The sequence below is a fragment of the Ursus maritimus genome (genome assembly GCF_017311325.1).
Source record: "Ursus maritimus isolate PB19 chromosome X unlocalized genomic scaffold, ASM1731132v1 scaffold_X1, whole genome shotgun sequence".
NCBI classification, from domain to species: Eukaryota; Metazoa; Chordata; class Mammalia; order Carnivora; family Ursidae; genus Ursus; species Ursus maritimus.
The window spans coordinates 118,434,693-118,454,834 of NW_024423319.1; the positions used below are offsets into that span (position 1 = coordinate 118,434,693).

A 20,142-nucleotide genomic window follows, 5' to 3' on the forward strand; every position below is an offset into this window, starting at 1 on the left:
CAGGCTCAGGGCAAAATTCGCTGGAACTGAGTGACATTCAGAAAACGATGCACGTCGCAAGGAATTTGCTCCTAGCAAGCACGGCTGCGGTCACTGGATCTGAAACCCCCTTTCTTCAAATATGTAACTATGCCCACAGCCCGGCTAACCCTCCCAGCCTCCTGCAAAGAACCTCTTTCCTTGGGTGTTAATCTCCTGCATGCAAGCTTAGTGGAGGTAATTAGAGTCACAAAGGGTTTAGCGCCGCCAGCAAAGAGGCAGAAAATCGCACACATCAACCCTATTGATAATCTGGCCCTGGCAAAACTGCTTGTGACAGTTTTGAGTCTCGGTTGACAGTAAGACGAAGGTTGAGGTGGGCAGGTGGACTTCTATGCAAGCAAAACTAGTATTACCATATAGATTTGAAAGAAAAGCTGAAAGAGCAATTGCAAGCTTTCCAAAATAACGAATGGCAGGATATTTAAATTTTCCGCAGGCTATCTGAAGTTATACGTACTTCTGGGGAGCTGAACCTATGGTAATTGGCCCCCGAAGTGAGAAAGATGGGGGACCGTGTCCCAGCACTCGTCACGCCGAGCTTTCAGCACGCACTTTATAGACGCAGACAGCAACAGCCTTAATCCAGCTCTGAGCGAGACGCTCGCCCTCCGAGACACACTGCGCACACCAGGCGGACCTTCCGCACCTCTCCAACAGCCAAGGCTTGTCGACTCGGCTACGTGGATCAGGAAAATGCCACCAGTGACCCAGTTTCTGGGCTTACTTCACCTTCTCCAAGCACATTTGCTGAAGCCACTGCGGCTGCCCAGCCAAAGAGCCTGGGGCTGTCTGTGCAAACACCAGCACAGGACCCCCTGCAGTGCCCATCAACCCTTCAGGGTGGGGCCTAGACAGCCAGGAGAACCCTGCCAATGACAGCCTTGCCGATGACAGCCGTGCACAGACACATTTGAAAGAGATGACCACATCCGCCCTGAACTTTCCTGCGAGTGGCACCTCCTTGCCAAGGTAAGGTAGAGCCACCGAGTAGCCAGGAGCAAAGGACAAGGCAAGAACTTTCCGCTCGGCCTCTCCTCCCGGTCCAACAGGTCATGTGCATCCTGGGCAGGTGCCCCCTGCTGCCCTTCCACATGTCACTGGTGGCGGAGAGCACCTGGGCACTGTGCACTAGGACATATGTGCACTTGGGGGGACCGCAGTTATAGTTCTTTGTTTCCAGCTGACACACTCTGGGAGAAGGGAAGCGCTTGCTCTCGTTTGTCTGGGAAAGAAACTTCACCTGGGAGAGAGAAAGATCTGTGCACGGCTCCCAGTGCGTCACCTTCCCGGCCCCAAGTGACCACAAGATATGCGCCGCACGCATCCCCTGAAACAGGACGCCATGGCTTTGTCCCCCTGGCCCACGGCAATGCTCTCCTGATTGCTGGGTCCCCTGCTCACCTCACACACTGAAATAAAACTGGCCTACGTGGAAAAGAGGGAACAGCGGGGCGCCTGGGGGGGCGCGGTCAGCTGGGTTCCCCACTCTTGGTTTCGGCTCAAGTCGTGGTCTCGGGGTCGTGGCATCGAACCCCGCGTCGAACTCCGCGCTCAGCACAGAGTCTGCTTGGGACTCGGCTGTCCCACTTCCTCTGCCCCTCCCCCCAAAATGAGTAAATAAATCTTAAAAAAAGATAGATAGCAGCAATCACTAGCAGGAAGGAGTCAGTACATGAACCACCACTTCATTTTATTTATAAAACTGTGGGCAGGGAGGGGCGCCTGAGTGGCTCCGTCGGTTAAGCATCACACTCTTTTCTTTTTTTTTTTTTTTAAAGATTTTATAGCGGAAGAGCCTGATGTGGGGCTCGATCCCATAACGCTAGGATCACGCCCTGAGCTGAAGGCAGACGCTTAACCGCTGTGCCACCCAGGCGCCCCTAAGCATCACACTCTTGATCTCAGCTCAGGTCTTGACCTCAGGGTCCTGAGTTCAAGTCCCATGTTGGGCTCCATGCTGGGTTTGGATGTACTTAAAACAAAAACAAAAGAAAACAACAAAAAACCCCAAAGACTATGGCTATGGGTTTTACACAGAGGTCCATATCCCGTTCCCATAACCTCCCAGGGTCCCCAGACCTACGCTGGCCACTGCCAGTGTTTTTCATAAACAGCACCCCTTCTCCGGGCACCCGAGGAGACAGCAGGGAGTAGAACCACGTTAAATAAGGGCTGCACAAGCTCACTGGTCATTTGGCGGCGCTCCTGCGTAGGGCACACAGGAATTGCATGTGCTTGCGGCTCGGTCTATGAATAAAGTGCAGAGTGCCTTTTTATAAACTGGCCACTTTCTTCTTTTTTTGAACAGTACACGATCTATTCTGGAGCTCTGCATAAAATGCTAGAGAATGCTAACTGACGTGTGAGACAGAAATGTGATTCGTGGTAGCCTGGGGATGGACAAAGAGGAGAAAGGCAGGGTTTAAGCAGAGATTTAAATTCAGACAGAGAAGAATACATGTTACCCATTTCAGAGAAATCGTTTTAAAAGTACATCGGTGCCTCCGTAATAAGAAAGATCTAGAAACTCAGTTTGACGTTTCAGTGCTCCTTACTCCGCGTCTTCAGGATTTTATAGCAGTAATTCTCCAGGTGCTGGGTGACAGCTACAGACCCTAAGATTAACTAATTAACCAGGTTAGACAATTTCATTCATGTTTCTGAACAAAGCACCATTTCACACTTTTTTCTATTAGGCAAAAATAATACCCACATAGAGTATTAAAAATTAATCTAGGGGTATCTGGGTGGCTCAGCTGGTGAAGCGTCTGCCTTCAGCTCAGGTCATGATCCCACATCGGATTCCTTGTTCAGTGGAGCCTGCTTCGCCCTCTCCCTCTGCTGTGGCCCGTTCGCTCATCCTCTCTCAAATAAATAAATAAAATGTTTTAAAAAAATTAATCCAAAGTTATTTTTTTTAAAGATTTTATTTATTTATTTGACAAAGAGAGAGACAGCCAGCGAGAGAGGGAACACAAGCAGGGGGAGTGGGAGAGGAAGAAACAGGCTCCCAGCAGAGAAGCCTGATGTGGGGCTCGATCCCAGAACGCTGGGATCACGCCCTGAGCCGAAGGCAGACACTTAATGACTGCGCCACCCAGGTGCCCCCAAAGTTATTTAAAAAAATTTCACAATACCTGCTATTAGAAGTATTTTCAAATTTACACGGTGTTATATGTCAAATACATTAAAAAAAACCCAACATAAATAAAAGTACATTTGCAAAAAATAAAAGTGAACAAACTGCTTCGTTTGCTTTTGTATCTTGTTATATATATTGCTTAAAACACGAATTCCCATCTACACTGGATAATTATTCTGAGCAGCCCTCATTTAAAGAAAACTAGACGGGGCACTTGGGTGGCCCAGTTGGTGAAGCATCTGCCTTCAGCTCAGGTCATGGTCCCAGGGTCCTGGGTTCAAGCCCCGTGTCAATCTCCCTGTTCAGTGGGGAGTCTGCTTCTCCGTCTATCCCTCTCCCCTCTTGTGCTCTCTCTCTCTCAAATAAAAAATGAGATCTTTAAAAAAAAAATTAAAACTGGATATACAGAATGTAGAACTGGGGTTCTACACAGTGGCTCCCATAAGTCGCTCACGGCTTTGAAAAGTCCGATCCCTCTCCAGAAGACCCCTGTAGATACCTCGTCCGCTGCATCAGCTAGCAGGCCCCACGGGCCTTCTCCCTGACCCTCTACTGACCAGTCCTCCGTGGCACAAACACTTTCTTTGAACAGAATTTCGTTTATTTTTCTTTCCTTAAAAGATGTTCCTCTAATTCAAAAAAAGCTTCTACCCATATGGAATGATGCCTGACTTCAGTCATAACGACAAATGCCCGTTTCAACAATGAAGCCATGTTTCACCTGTCACATTCACGCAGAGAACAGAAGCAAACTGAAACTATCTGCTAGAGTGGATGTGAGGCTGAAACGTGGTCTGAGGACCGTGGAGGGGGCTGTTACGACGTACGGTGCACAGGCCTTCTGATCCAGGTCCCCCGGGCGGGAAGTGGACCGTCACGATCTACACATTGCGCAGGTATGCAGACGTGGGGACAGACACCCCACGCCGCAGCGCGGTGTGTCAGATGCACTCGCCACAAGCTCCAGAAAGTCCGTCTCTAGAGGCTCTGTAACACAGCAGAGGACCCAGACCGTGCAGCACCGTGCGGTCCTGACGAGAAATCCGCAGCCAGAGCTCAGCACGCTCAACACGCAACAACGCCCGCAGATACAGACGTAAACACGCGAGCACATACCTAACTCAAGGGAGCAGCCCAAGAGACCGCAGGCACAATGTGGCTCTCTGCAGACGCGCAACGGGGGTGTGAGGAAACTGCTCCCCAACTCCCTTCTGAACACGGGCGTTCTACTAACCGTGCCCACACACTACTTTAAGAACCAAACAGGAACGCCCAGGTGGCTCAGTCGGTTGAGCGTCGGCCTTCGGCTCAGGTCATGATCCCAGGGTCCTGGGATCGAGTCCCGCATCGCACTCCTTGCTCAGTGGGGAGTCTGCTTCTCCCTCTCCCTCTGTGATCTCTCTCGCTCTCGTTCTCTCTCAAATAAATAAATGAAATATTTTTAAAAAAAGAAAAAAAAAGGAACTAAACAAATGAAGAGTAAAAAGTTAGCCTTAGAGTATGTTGGAACCAGCATTCAAACACCCACCCTTCTCAGGGTCATTCTTTTTGTCTTGATCACAGAGCGATAAATAAATGTCCTTTGGGACATTGCCTGGAACAGAACATGATGCCACAGTGGATGGTTTCCTGGGGACCAGACGTCCTGCCGACTCCTAGGAACACAGGCACACAGAACCCCAAAGGCTTCTCCCCTTTAAAAATGCAACAAGCTCAGTAGTTCTTATTGTTAGACAAGTTATATGCTACTTAAAGGTACACTTAAAAATGGTTCCCAGGGTATCGCTTCTCGGCCTTTTGGCTAAGATCAAGTGTAAAAATGGTTCCCAGGGTAAATATTATGCTGTGTGTACTGTACCAGAATATTTTTGAGAATTAAAACTGTAAGAATGGTGGGGAGGGGCGTCTGGGTGGCTCAGTAGGTTACGTGTCTGACTCTTGATTTTTGTCTCAGGCCGTGATCTCAGGGTCCTCGGATCCAGCCCCATGACATGCTTCCTGCTCAGCCGGGAGTCTGTTTCAGGATCCTCTTTCTTTCTCCCTTTGTCCCCCTCCCCCTCACTCTCTGTAAGAAATACATAAATCTTGGGGCGCCTGGGTGGCTCAGTCATTAAGCGTCTGCCTTCGGCTCAGGGCGTGATTCCACGGTCCTGGGATCAAGCCCCACATCGGGCTCCTCCACTGGGAGCCTGCTTCTTCCTTTCCCACTCCCCTTGCTTGTGTTCCCTCTCTTGCTGTCTCTCTCTCTCTGTCAAATAAATAAATAAAATCTTTAAAAAAAAAAAAAAAGAAATACATAAATCTTAAAAAAAGAAAAAAAAAGCAACCCTGTATGAATGGGACAGACACAGCTCTTTGCACTCAGCTGGACCTCGTGGGGCGTCTTCCATGTCAGCAAAGGCAGACACCATAGGTAACAGCAGCACTTTTCACTCCGGATGGTCTCTAACTCAGGTCAGTAACTTCCCTTTGCTGAGTATCTGGGATCCCGGGAACAAAAACTGTGCGTCCAAGATATGCCTTCCGGAACACGCTGCCAAACTACCCACCAGAACGTCTGTCTAATCTGTACCCTAACTGGCAGTATGTCGAATACTGCTTCTTCCTCCACTACCTCACCAACAATGGGCCTTGCTACTATTAAATCTCTGCCAACTTGACGGTCAAAACCTAGCGTCTCATTTCCAAGTAAACCTGCAGATTCGTATGGGACACCAAGCAGGGCAACCCAACTCAGCCTGGGGGCCGGTGAGCACTCCCAGAGACAGCGGATAACGCCCAGCTCGCCTCTGTGGACCCAGCTTCCGTTCCCATCATCATCTCAGCACCATTTCCCGCAGAGCCCTGTGTGAACACACACCCTGCCTTAGCAAGGTCATTAACGGGACCGCAGACGAGTAACTGTACAAATGACAGCCCCTCTCCTACCTCAGCCTCTCCACAGGGCTTCCCAACTGCCATCTGAGTTTATTTTTACCATTTACAAAGAGGATGGCCTGTACCACTTAGATGTGAGGTTGCTAGTTCAGTGTGGCAACGCATTAGAGTTTTTTCTGCCCTGTTTTTGAGCCTCCTCCTTGGATATGGTTTGAGTCAAAAAAAAAAAAAAAAAAGAGTAAATAAAGTCCTTTCAGAAGAGGACTTCAAGTATGTATTAAAAACTGAAGTAAATGTTTGACTCTATTTAAAAAAATTTACAGCCAAGTTTGCAAAGACTGTACTAACTGTATCAAAAAAACGGGACACACACACACACACACACACACACACATGCAAACACTTTACTATGAATTAGCCAACCTACAAAATGCAAGGTGGAGAAATAGTCCCATACGAAGACAACAAATCCCAAGTACCTTTACGGGGCTCCAGGAGTACTGTGCTAGCTCCCGGGTCTTAAAGCATCACATTCCTAATCCCGCTTTTCTAACCTCTTAAGGTCCTCCAAACTTCCATCGGCAATCTGATTTCTAGGAACAGGCAGCTTGCTCCCCTGCAGATCTCAGGCCAGCCCTGGAAACTTAAGGTCTGGGTGCAGTCACGCCCTATTTTAGCATAAAAAATGCAAACGCAGAAGGAAGCCTGCCACCTTGTGGAAACAGTAGGAACAACACTTCATTTGGAACCTGAGCCCAGCTCTCTGCTAATGATTTACATACTGCTGAAGAGAAGAGACTTCAAATTCACTTCATAAATCACATGAACAATCCGTAGCAATACAAGAAGGTATCTTTTAAGTTTTTGATGCCGGATTCATCCTTGGCCAAGAGATAGAATTCTACGTGGGCACACACGCTTCATCCTTGGCCAAGAAATAGAATTTTAGGTGCACACCCCCCCCCCTCCGCAAGTTCAAATTGGGATTGCTTGCAGGGACACAGACCAGCCAAGCCGCTTCACATTCTGCTTTTTCACTCGCTTATCTTTGTAAAGATGGCATGAGGCATGGGTCTTACCTTTTCACCACCAGCTTCAGGGTTTTATGAGACCCCTTCACCAGGCAAATCGCTTCCTGTCTAAACCCCGAGAGACCAATGTCGTTGATGCCGACGATCTCGTCCCCAGCCAGTAACTTGTCCACCTCCGCAGCTTTACTTCCTTCTTCAATCTGGAACAGAGAAGCACGTCTCATGAGCTTCTAAACCCACAGGTTCCAGGACGGGCTCTGGGATCAGCCTGGACCCCTCCGGGGCCCTGAGGCTGCACTGATTCTTACTTGGGATGGCCTCTGCAGGGGCAGATGAGGGCTACCATTCACCAAGGGAACAGAAAAGAGCATGAGTGCTCAGAAACAGTCACGACCCGAAACAGCGAATCCAAAGATACGGGTTTGCCTTCTGGATCTCCTTCATCCCAACACTAAGGACGGTTTCCGTTATTTACTACTTCTCATAACATTAATCCCATACCTAGATGTTTGTAACTGCTTGATTGAGACAGAATTCAAATACCACAAAGCTCACCCATATAAATGTACAACTGAATGGCTACTTAGTACACTCACAGAACTGTGCAAGCATCATGTCCCGTTTCAGGACACTTCCCTAAGCCTATTAGCTGTGGGCAGTCACTTCCCGATCCCCTCCAGCCCCGGCACCCACTAGCCTACTACCTGTCTATATGTATTCGTCTGTACTGGACAGTTCACATAAAAAGAATCCTACAGGACACCTGGGCGGCTCAGTCGGTGAAGCGTCTGCTTTCGGCTCAGGTCATGATCTCAGGGTCCTGCGATCGAGTCCCGCATTGGGCTCCTTGCTCAGCAGGGAGCCTGCTTCTTCCTCGGCCCCTCTTCCTCGTCCCCCATGCTTGCTCTCTCTCTCTTGCAAAAATAAAGAAATAAAATCTCAAAAAAAAAAAAAAAAAAAAGAACTCTACAACATGTGACATTTTGTGACTGACTTCTTTTCACTCAGCATAACGTTTCAAGGCTCATCCATGCAGTAGCACCTGTCAGAACCTGATTCCTTTTTATGGCTGAATGATATTCCGTCATATGGAATACCACGTTTCATTCTCCATTCGTCAGCTGCTGGATACTGGAGTTTTTCCTTTCCGGCTATTATGCTGCTACGAACACGGATGTTCAAGTTTCTGTGTGAGCATGCGTCTTCATTTCCCGTGGGTCTGCACCTAGCAATGATGCTGCTGGGTCATAGAGCGAGTGTGGTGAGGGCTCGAGGAGCTGTCAGGCTGTCCCCTAGCGCTGCACAATTTTACAGGCCATCTGCATACGAATGCTCCAATTCCTCCACATCCCTAACACTTAACAACTTCTTTGATTCCAGCCCTAATAGACTATGCCACACCGTGCATATTATGGCATTCACGACTCTGTGCTACACACGTATGTATGAACACGTCCTGACTCATGAAAAGCTTGAATGTTGCCCATTTGATAACTTTAATCCTGAGACATCTTGAGCTTTAATCCTAGTTTTTCTGATACACGAATGATCGACTCAGCAGCAACTAACCCACCCCGCTTTCTGTACTAGTGCTTGGCACGCTATGGCCCATGAGCTAAACCCAGCCAGCTGCCCTTTTTTTTTTTCCCAGTAAATAACATTTTACTGGAATACAACCACACCCACTTGTTTACCTACTGCTACAGGACAGAACTGAGCATTCTGGCCCACAAAGCCAAAAATATTTACTACTTGGCTTGTTACAAAAACAAGTTTGCCAACCCCGAAGTTATACGAAAAAGCTATTATCTTTACAAACTGCTAGGAAAACTAGCGAGAAAAGTTTAACGGTTACGAGCCTATCTGTGTACAGTTTACAAGTTCACGGCTCGACTGCTTGCCATGGCTAAGCTAAGAATTACTTCCAAAGCCCTCACAAGGTGCTAGAGCAGTACATTTTCCCTCTGTAGCTAAAAAGCTGGGTACTAAGCGACTGATGATGCCTCGGTTCTGCAAATGCATGGTATTTCCCCAAAACCTCCACCTAGATCCAAGGCAGCTGAACTCTTCGGTTCACAAAGCAATTATTCATTGCAAGTCAACACCATCAACAAAACTAAATGACTACTCCTCACTGAATGGATTGCTTCATATTTTTGTTAATAACTGGTTTCAAAAGTCTAGACAATTTTATCCCAACGTAATAACAGACAGATTCTAAGTAAGTTTCCACCCGCCCAAGATTACAGCCTCGGCCATGTCGTGGCAAGGTGCAGGTAACACGCGGTGGAGAGCGTGGGTTTTGACGTGCCCCATGGGAGAGGCCAAGGGGCCTCCTGGTGGAGGGGGCAGTGGGCAGCTGGCAGCGGGAGGACAGCTCCCAGGGACAGGTGGCCTACACATGGAGAGACCCCCGGCACAAGATATTTAAGGACGAGAGGGGTGGGGAGACTGAAGGATACTACCTAAACGGAAGACAGAGCCACGGGCAGAGAACCACAGAGAAGGAAACCCTGGGTCCCCAGTAATTAGAGCTTTGGCAGAACAGGGGCCAGTGAAAGGGCAGGGGATAAAGGAGGAAGCGTGAGCGTCGAAGAAGCCGCCATCACCACCGCCACCATCAGAGTGCACACTGCCAAGGAGGGCGGGCGAAGCTGGTGGGGTAGGGAAAGCCCCAGGGGACGCTTACCAACGCTCCAGCTGGGGTCACTACCTGGGTCCACAGCACCTGCCCCCCACACAGGGACCTGAGGGCTGCAGCTCTCTAGGCAGGTGGCAGTCCTTCCAGGAGCGCCTGGATCCGTTTCATCTCCTCCCTCCCCGCTTCCCAAGCATCGAGTATAATACGATTATAAGGGCAAAATCTAGAACACAGCAAGAAGGCATGCAGGCCGTAACTTAGGTCTGCACCTAGTAACTACTGCCTAAATACTAGCGTTAAATGCTTTGGTGGGGTGAGTGAGAACGAAAAGGCCATCACATGGGGGAGTTCAGAGTTGGTATTTACTCTTTAATAGGTAGCTATTGAGCAAGTACTGTGCACACACAACTTGGTAGATCGTGTGGGAGACGGTGGGTCTTGCAAGGTGGAGTTCCTGCTCTGAGGACATTTCTAGGCTTCAGAGACCAACGCTTCTCAAACTGTAATGTGCAGACAAATCTCCCAGGGTTTAAAATGCAGATCTGATCAGCAGGTCCAGGGTAGGGCCTGAGCTTTTGCGTTTTTAAAAAATATTTTATTTATTTGAGACAGAGAGGGAGAGTGCATGTACACAGAAGAGGGAGAGGGAGAAGCAGACCCCCCGCTGAGCAGGGAGCCGAATGCAGGGCTCGATCCCAGGACCGTGGGATCATGACCTGAGCCGAAGGCAGACGCTTCACCCACTGAGCCACCCAGGCGCCCTGGCCTGTATTTTGAATGGTTTCAGAAATGCACATTTACAAAGTACGAATCATTCCATCACCGATTTCTCAGGACAGAATTTTGTTTTCAGGGGGCGCCTGGGTGGCGCAGTCATTAAGCATGTGCCTTCGGCTCAGGGCGTGATCCCAGCGTTCTGGGATTGAGCCCCACATCGGGCTCCTCCGCTGAGAGCCTGCTTCTTCCTCTCCCACTCCCCCTGCTTGTGTTCCCTCTCTCGCTGGCTGTCTCTCTCTCTGTCAAATAAATAAATAAAATCTTAAAAAAAAAAAAAAAAAGAATTTTGTTTTCACCTGTGAACGGTTATGCATTCCAAGTGGAAACAACTCAAATGCCCATGAAGAAGTAAATGCATAATGAAAATGTGGTCCATCCATACAATGGAATGTAGGTCAGCCTTAAAAAGAAAGGATGTTCTGACACCTGCTACCACATGGATGGACCTTGAGGACGTGACATGCAGTGAAATATGCCACCACAGAAAGACAGGGACTGTGTGATTCATATGGGGGACCTAGAAGAGGCCAATTCACAGAGACAGCACACAGAATAAAGGTCAGCAGGGGCTGGGGGAGTGGGCATTATGGTTTGGTGGGTACAGAATTTCAGTTTGGGAAGATGGAACCTTTGGAACAATGGATAATGGTTGCAGTATGCGAATTTCGTATCACGGAGCCGCACTCTTGAAAGTGGTTAAAATGGTCAAGTTCCGTGTTACGTACATTTAGAGTAATCACACATTCCTGAGTATCTAACGACAAGAGGATTCTGACCCGCTACAAGCGTGAGCGGCAGGGTCCTCCCTACCATGACTGCCACCGAATTGGGGTATCACAAGACAGTCTTGAGGGAAAACCACTAGGATGAACGCCCTGCAGGGTCGTAGGGCAGCTGAAGGCAGCACGCCCTGGAGGGGGCACATCACGGGGTGCGGCTCGGCTCCCACTGGGTGGGTTTTTCAGTCTCATCCCCACAAAGCCCTCCATGAACAAACTCTGTGAGACTCTTGGGAGACACTGTCATCTAGTCTGGCCTCACCACGAAGATCTTGTGATGCCTTCTTACCGGTGAAGACTCCTAAAGTTTGTCCTCTATAAATGAGGACTGCATTGCAAAACAACCTTCTGCCTGGTCCTGACCACACTCCACCTACACTTCCCAGAAAATGACGGGTCTGGGTTTGGGAGATAAAGTAGCTGGGTGTTTAACCACCCCTTGGCTTCCCTGCCAGGAGAAAGCTTCTCTTTGAAATTTATTGTGCTGACGGGGAAAGTAGCCATAAAACAAAAAGCAGCAGTGAACACTTCCATTCTATACTCCCCCACCGCCCCCAAACATCTCCCCTTAGGTGGGATTCATTAGGCTTCAACGTGCTGAAGAATACAGCAGACATGCGCGCTCCCCTGGAGGATAGGGACGCTGGGGGCCGGGATCTGACAGTGCATCACACGTGCGGCATCGACCACTCGGTCACGGCGCGGGGCACTGTTACCCAGCCGAGGCAGCTGCCAAACGTCTGTGGGACACCGGGGCCACCCGCAGGGCAGTTCCGGCCGCCAGCAGTCGGGAAAAGGTCCTGAGGTCCCTGGCTCCAACTCAGAAAAGTCCCCGTGCAAAGTGGCAGGCAGGCAGGCAGAGACAAATCCTTCCATGCCCACGCTGCAGGCCCATGTGCCACGCCCTTCCCACGCACAGAATGAAAGCCCCAAGTGCCCACACCAGGCCACATACTCCACACCTTGAGTTATCAACCTGCATTCCATGTGGCGGACTCACGGCCGCAGTCCCAGGGAAGACTCAGATGTCCCACCATGTGCAGAACGTCTTATCCTTCTTAGGGAAATGTTCTGGCCGGATACAGCAGGGAGGGAAACAGTTAAGGAGAGTCTTTTTGGAACAAAGTTTCCGTACTTCAGTGAAGGGGCGTAACAGATGATAGAGAATGAAGGCCCACCGAGGCAAACGAGTCGAGTCTGGTGGCAGACCGAAACGTCTCTCGTCTAGTGCAGTGGGAATGCGAGGGGCAACGTTCACCTCTGTCTCAGGGGAGGAAATGAGGTTTCACAAATAGGAAGGGCCACAAACACAACTTGAAAGGAGGAGCGTGGATGGGGGAGGACATTCCAAAGTGGGGTCCTGACGTGAAGACAGGGGCAGAGGCAGGAAGCCCAGGCGCGTCCGAGGAATGTCAGCCTGGCAGGGTGTAAAGCTCTCACAAGGGAGTGTTTGAAGATAAGGCCAGAAGGGGGAAGATTAGGAACTTGACCTTGAATCAGAATCTGGACAATATCCTGTAGACAGTGGCGGCCCAGAGAAGGTAGGGTGTGGAAGCAGGGAAGTGACATTATTCAAGCAAATACTGCTGGAAGATTCATCTTGTAGGCAGACGCAAAATGAGTTTCTCCTGCCCAAGAATGAAACGGCAAGGACGAAGATCCTTGACTCCATCTTGGCACTGAATAGAAACAAGGGCTCCCAGCAACACAGGGCAGAGAACGAACGTGAGCAAGGACTCTAGAAGCTGTAAGGGAAGGCCTCACGATGTGGTTGGAGATGACGCGACAGACCAAAAGAAGAATGAGGCCAGTGGTGCCGAGGTGTTCAACTCCAGTAATTCAGAAAATCACAATGACCAGAGATAAAAATGAAAGAAGAACATTAAGTCCAATATCCTATTTCAAAGGCCATGAATCACACCTGTGATTTATCAGTTCCATCTCAAGAATGCTTCACTGTCCAGACAACAGGCACTCCATGACAAAGCAATGGCTTCTGTTAGACAGGAAAATCCCCGAAGTTACTGCTTCAGCTTGCTTAATTTGAATATTTTACTCATTCTCCTTGAGCCCAGTTGGTTCAGAAAGGAAAGCTGACTCACCCAGGGGAAGTATCAAGTTGTGCAATAATCTGAGTGTGTATCTTTGGTAACAGAGAAGCCCATTGGAAACTGGAAACTTCCACCTAGATCTGTGGAGACTTTCACAAGTCATCATTACCAGCTCCCCGCTGCGGCGGGAGGAGCCATACCAGCCAGGCAGCCCAGCTTCCAGAAGGCTCCTTCTCTCCAGCATCTTGGCACTGGCTGGCAGCCTCTCCAATGCCCAAGATTTTTGCCCAGAAGAAAGGGCAACTCAGGTAGATGGGTAGTGAGGGAGCCTCAGAGGAGATCCGCAAGTTGTCGGCTACCCCTGCTCCCGCTAAGTGGAAACGAAGCAAAACCCTTCAAACAAAAAAGTGCCAACACAAGGGAAACCAGGCTGAAGGGGCTAACCAAGAAACTAAAGATCTACCTACAGGAAATGAAGAAACTAAAGCTTGAGGAGAGTCCAGCCTCTAGAGAAGGAGAAATGGAGGAAGACCAGTCTAAGATCATACCCCCGTGTCTTACTGGTGGGCCCTGTCTCCTAGGACAATCCAGAGGACGATCTCATTGCTATTCTGGAAATGTAAGCTTTTGAGTAGCCCTAGGAATATTTTCTTAAGATTAATTTATTTTAGAGAAAGTGTTCAATCCTGTGCAAGTGGGGGGAGGGGCAGAGGGGGAGACCGAGAGAGAGAACATCGAGCAGACTCTGTGCTAAGCAGAGAACCCTACACGGGGCTCAGTCTCACGACCTTGACATCACAGCCCGAGCTGAAACCAAGAGTCAGACACTCAACTGACTGAGGTACCCAGGTGCCCCTAGTTGGGGCTCTATGAATATTTTTAAGGTGGGAATGCCACCTCATCCAAGTTAGGTGTAAATGTTTGTTTGTTTAAGAGGTGAAATCATTTGCTGCCTCTTTTTTGGTACAACCAGACAAGAGTGCGATACTGAACCCCAGAAGGCTGTGGCTGTCTGGGGGTCAACTTGACATTCCATGGGTGGGGGAGCAGTTTTCATGGCCAATAAAAGCATACGACACAGCAATTTGGAGTCACGGTTGTGTATTTAATGTGTCCTGAACATTGGAGGTTGCTTCTATCCCCACATTTCCTGAAGAAAACCGTTCCCTGATCCTGGCTCTCACAGTCCCTGAGCACGCTAGTGCAGCTTCCCTCAACACTTTGTCAACGTGCCTTGAAAACCTGACAATCTGAACATGCATTAAGGAGAGTAAATTGTGAACTGTGAATGAGCGGGATCTGTGACTGAACAATTATCAACACAGAACATACTGGTACTCGATATCTTCTGAAGGAAAATCTGCCTCCACACTTTAAGCTCGAAAGTCACCAGAACAACAGTTCAGGAAAGAATCATGGACTACAGCTTTTTAGATCTTTGGTTATCTATGTTAAAAGGTGTACAAAATGAAATGTCCATGTACGCATCATCTAAACCGCCAATAAAATCTTAGTGGTGAAAGAAAAAACTCTTTTCCTCATAGATGAGAACCTAAATCAAAAAGCAAGAGAAAAGATAAAACAATGCCTCCCCAAAACTAAGCAAATAGACCACAATGCACCTCATAGGCTTTGGACGCAAATGAGCAAGCTGGGGTTTCGTCCAAGGCTTTCAGGAACATGAGGGTCTGCTCTGAAGATTTTCACATACTCCTTTTAGCCTCTTTAACAGGAATGTTTGTCACATGAGGCCCTATCACAAGGAAAGGCCGATGTGGCCCGGACAGAGGGACCATGGCAGCTGAAGGGACAGAGCTAGGCCGATGAGATGCATGGAAGGAAGAGGGGACTGGGTGATGAACCCGTGTTCTAAGGGGGCACATGGCCAACACAGATCTCTAGGGAAAAGTCCATAAGAGCCAGATGAGATCTGGAGGCTGCAATTAGCAGCCAGGGGTCTAAACAGAAAAAGGGAGGACCGCTCACGGAGGAACAGGGAAGGGAGGGGGTTTGCATCAGGGAGGCCAGCTGGATGGCGTACCAGAGGAGCGTTCATTCTGAGCCATGGCTCCACTGCCCGCCTGGGGCAGAGCAAGGCCTGAGGTATGCGCCTCCTCCAGACGGGGCAAAAGGTCTAGAGCATGAGGACTGCATCTGACCACATCATCACTGCACTCCAGGGAACACAGGCCTGTCTGTGAAAGGGTGTCTGGAAAGTGACATTCAGGGAGCATTTTCTGAACACCACCGTATGTCAGGGAGGTTACAAGCCAGGAGGAGAAACAAGGCTTTGTCAACGACTTATTCCAATGCTGCGGCCATTCGCCTAACGTGCCGCCTCGGCCCCAGATGCGCCCTTCACAGCCCCATGCGGAGACACTGCAGTGGGACCCTGTGCACATTCCCGCTCTGCTGGCTGGCCCCGCGATGAGCACAGTCAGCGGAGGGCGCGGAAGGGACACAGGAGGAGGACAGGCCTTCCCTTCGTAATTCCAGCCTGCTCTCCTCTCGGCCTGCTCCCGTGGACACGGCCGTCATGTGCAGCGCCCAGCAGCACGGTGGCTTCCTGGCAAGTTCCAGTGAGCCCCAGCAGCGTCACCCAAGTGCCTTCCCAGGAGGCATTTCCACAGGCACGTCACCAGCCCGGCCAGCTCCCCGGTGAGACTGCACAGCAGCGGGGGGCAGCCTGCGGCTGGCCAGCCCCGTGTGGCTCAGTGAATGTCCCCACAGTCAGCGGGCTGCAGGCACATCCGCTCCACGGAGCTCTGAGGCTCAGCCGGGAGGCATGGGCTGCTTCCTGAGCTCCCCCTTCCTCCGTCCTGGAGGCAGAGCTTGCTCGTTACAGCCCTGCTGTGTGTTCTTTAAGAGTTCCCTTTTTCCTGGGACAGGTAGGAGTGATTACTTGTGAATCTGACTAATTATCTGTTACTAGTTAATTTTTTGCACTGGGGCCCAGCAAACCGTTCTATAAAACGGAGCCATACAGTAATAAGTGTTTAAAGGTTGGTGGGCTTTACAGCCTATGGCGCGTGCTCCTCGTCGCACAACCGACAAGACAGAGACGGAATGCTGTGTTGGTATCTGGCCAACGTGCTGAATCCTGCTTCATAGGAGGCGTTTTCTGCTCAAGTTACGGCACGGTTTGTCTCCGAACCAGACCTGGGCAGATACAAACTCCAGGTGACAAGTGCAGTACGGACACGCATGGGGCCCGAGCAGCAAAACTGTATTATGCTGTGGGTAGGCGGGGGTGGGGGGGGGGGGGAGACAAGGAGCATCAGGGAAGGTTTCACAAAGGCGAGGGGCGCCTGGCTGGCTCAGTCAGGGGACTGGGTGACTCTTGACCTCAGGGTTGTGAGTTCGAGCCCCACCCTGGGTGTAGAGATTACTTAAAAATAAAATCTTTAAAAAAAAAAAAGAGGAGGTGTGAGATCTAGTACATAAGACTTGCCTCCACCACTTACTTATTAACTACCCAATTTAGAGAAAGTCACTTACTTTTGTCTCTGTCACCTAAAAAAAATTTCAAAACATTTTTAAGGTCTAAAGTGTTACACAAGCATAGTCAAACTATTTCACTTATAATTTGTGAGTGTACAAGGTGGGACTGGCTGGCTAGGCTTCTGGACTCTTTTTTTTTTTTTTTTTTAAAGATTTTATTTATTTATTCGACAGAGAGAGAGACAGCCAGCGAGAGAGGGAACACAAGCAGGGGCAGTGGGAGAGGAAGAAGCAGGCTCATAGCGGAGAAGCCTGACGTGGGGCTCGATCCCAGGACCCTGGAATCACGCCCTGAGCCGAAGGCACACACTTAATGACTGCGCCACCCAGGCGCCCCTAGGCTTCAGTGACAAATGATCCCTTTCTCAATTTTAACATGAGGCAGCAAGGCGGACGTGGTCGGGGAGAAGGCTTCATTTACAATGCTCCAAGCTATTTACTGAGGTAGAATGGTTTCTAAGTCCTTTTATGAGGCTGCCTGGAAAAAAAAAATCCTGAAGCTCAGTTAACCTAGATGTTATCGTTTCCTTTAAACCTAAAGTTTCCTTTCCCCCCTGTTTAGCTGTTATAGCATTACAGAAAACTTTTGAAGTAGAAAAAGTCGCAATATATAAATGGGGTATCTTACAAAAATTTAGCCTAAGTGGATCAGGCAGAAACCAGGCCACATCTCCCCCACTTAAAAAAAGCCTGACTTAAGTGGTAGTTAAGTTCTCAGGGTAAGACACAAATGCCTCTTGAAATGCCTCCTGGTTTAAATAGTGCAGATTTGTAATCAAGCAAAGGGAAAAAAAGGAACACGAATTTCCCCAGGTGTCCCTTTGAACAGATACCGTAAGTCGAAGTCTGGTGTTTGTAGCCTGGACATCAGTGGTGGGTCCTCCTGGTTAAAATGGGAACTACATTTTCTAGAATCTCCATCTGTGTATGGCTCTTCAGTAGAAAGAAGCTGCCCAGGGCTGGGAGGCAGAAGCGATACAGCACCCGTGTTCTCTACGGCTGACAAGGGTCTGTACGAGGTCACACTCAGCCAGGGACGGATGCCGAGGGCCCCACACGCTGCAGCGTGTCTTCCCATTCCATCGCTCCACACGCCCTTCTTCATGCTGGGATCCCGAGACCCACGGCGCACAGGGGGATGCCTGGCTCAGGCCCGTGGGGGGCTGGCCGCACAGAAGGGCCTGCCTCCCTCAGGCTCCCTGAGCCGGATGGGCGTGGATGCTCGGAGGTCCTCGTCCTGCGCAGCCTGCCCTTGCAGACTTTCTCCCACAACTACAGAAGCTCGGACTCCTTCAGGGTATCTTCTCGGTCTGTGATGCTCGTGGCGCCTGTGTCCCGAGCGCACTCTGGCGGGAAACGGAGGGTCCGTGCCAGCGTGCAGAGCTGCTCCATGCAGCCCATATGCGGATGGAACCACAGCACCGCCCTTCCAGCACCGCTGTGCCCGAAAGTAAAATGGGTGGCACTTGCAACTGTGTCACTGTGCGCACGCGCACACACACACACACGATCTACCCTCCCAGCCGTGGTGAAGGTGCACAGTTCAGGAGTGTTAAGTAGAACCATATTGTGCGTAACGGATCTCTACGACCTCATCCTGCACAACTGACTGTACACCCAAACAATGCCCCGCTCCCCTTCTCCCCCCGCCCCTGGCAACCACCATTCTTTCTTTCCTTCCATGAACCGGACTGCTCTGGACACCTCGTGTAAGTGGAGTCATAGAGTACTGTCCTTTGGTCTGCTCACAGGACTCAAGGTTCGCCCGTGCTACAGCGTGTGACGCTCGGCAGCCTTCCCTTCTAAAGTTGGACGACGTTCCACTGCACGGATGTGCCGTCTTCTCTTCCTTCTTCCATCTGCCAGTGCACACTTGGGCTGCTCCCAGTCCCTGCTCCTGCTGCACGCTGGGCCCACTCGGGAAGCCAGGCTGCATGCCCTGCAACTCAGCAACGCGTCTGTACGTCAAAGACCCATACGAGAACGTCCAAACCGGCACCACCAATAACAGCTCGCGCCCTGGAACAGCCCACATGTCCAAAAAGTAAAACATGGGACAGCCGAACAGTGCAATCTCACGTCCCAATTCTCTCCCTCAGCACTGCTGACGCTTGGGGCTGGATGATTCTTTGTTGTGCGAGGCTACGTTGGGCACAAAATGTTTATTAGAAGCATCCCTGCTCTCCTCGTATTAAATGCCAGTAGCATCCGGCACCCCAAGCTGTCACACCTAAAAATGTCTCCAGATACGACTCAATGTCCCCTCGGGTACCAAAAAAAAAAAAAAAAAAAGAAATCATCCTTAGTTGAGAACCACTGTTCTAGAGAAAGGATTAAGTACCCGAGAAAACCATTACAGCTCTCGTGAACACACACAAAAAAACAAGACACCTCCAAAATTTCATTGTAATTTCCTGCCATGCAAAACCCACCCAGCGCAGGAAGCAGGCAGCCTCGCATAGAGAAGTCTCTGCGGTGCCTGGCAGCTACACAGAAGGCCCAGCGGGCCAGGTGGAACCACTGTGTCTAATACAGCCTAGCATTACCATGCAAATCAGGCCTTGTTCTGGGCACCAGGAGTCCTGTCCCGACATCACACACCCGCCGCGACTAAGAAGCCTTTGTTCTTTCTCCCCGGAGAAAACGGTCCTTGTCTGCGGGCTGTGTTGGCTGGGTCCCCTCCATTCACACCCCCAACCCCATCACCAACATGGACTCACTGTGCCCGGCTCGACCCCGCACAAGGCCCCTGTTTCCTCTACCCCGGCACCACACGCCCTCTTCCCGGCCTCCCGAACATCCTGGGTGTATGGCCGAGCACGGCTCCGAACCCTGTTGACCGTCCTCTGCTTAGGCTTCCAGCTCCACAGCAAGACCAGCACGTCCGTGAGGACAAAGCCCAGATGGGATCTGTGCTTATTCCCTCCTATACCAATGTCTGTCACATGGCACTAGGCCACATTTCTTTTTTTTTTTCTTAAAGATTTTATTTATTTATTTGACAGAGAGAGACAGCCAGCGAGAGAGGGAACACAAGCAGGGGGAGTGGGAGAGGAAGAAGCAGGCTCACAGCGGAGGAGCCTGACGTGGGGCTCGATCCCATAACGCCGGGATCACGCCCTGAGCCGAAGGCAGACGCTTAACCGCTGTGCCACCCAGGCGCCCCTAGGCCACATTTCTGCAAAGGGTGAACGGGGAGGAAGACAGTCGGTGAAGAGCGCAAGGTTTTTGTCTAAGGCCCTGCCTTTGTGTAGGGTCACAGGAGGAAAACCCCACCGCAGCCCTGGTCTTTCAGGTCAGT

At 50.2% G+C, this 20,142-nt stretch overlaps 1 protein-coding gene across 1 annotated transcript in view; it reads right to left on the reverse strand.

Annotated features, from left to right (window-relative positions):
- Nucleotides 1-20,142, reverse strand: part of SHROOM2 (shroom family member 2) — a 137,666-nt gene that overhangs the window by 67,471 nt on the left and 50,053 nt on the right. The window contains exon 2 of the mRNA XM_040634605.1: nucleotides 7,141-7,292. Coding sequence (XP_040490539.1) covers nucleotides 7,141-7,292 — 152 coding nt within the window. The remainder of the gene's footprint in view (nucleotides 1-7,140; nucleotides 7,293-20,142) is intronic.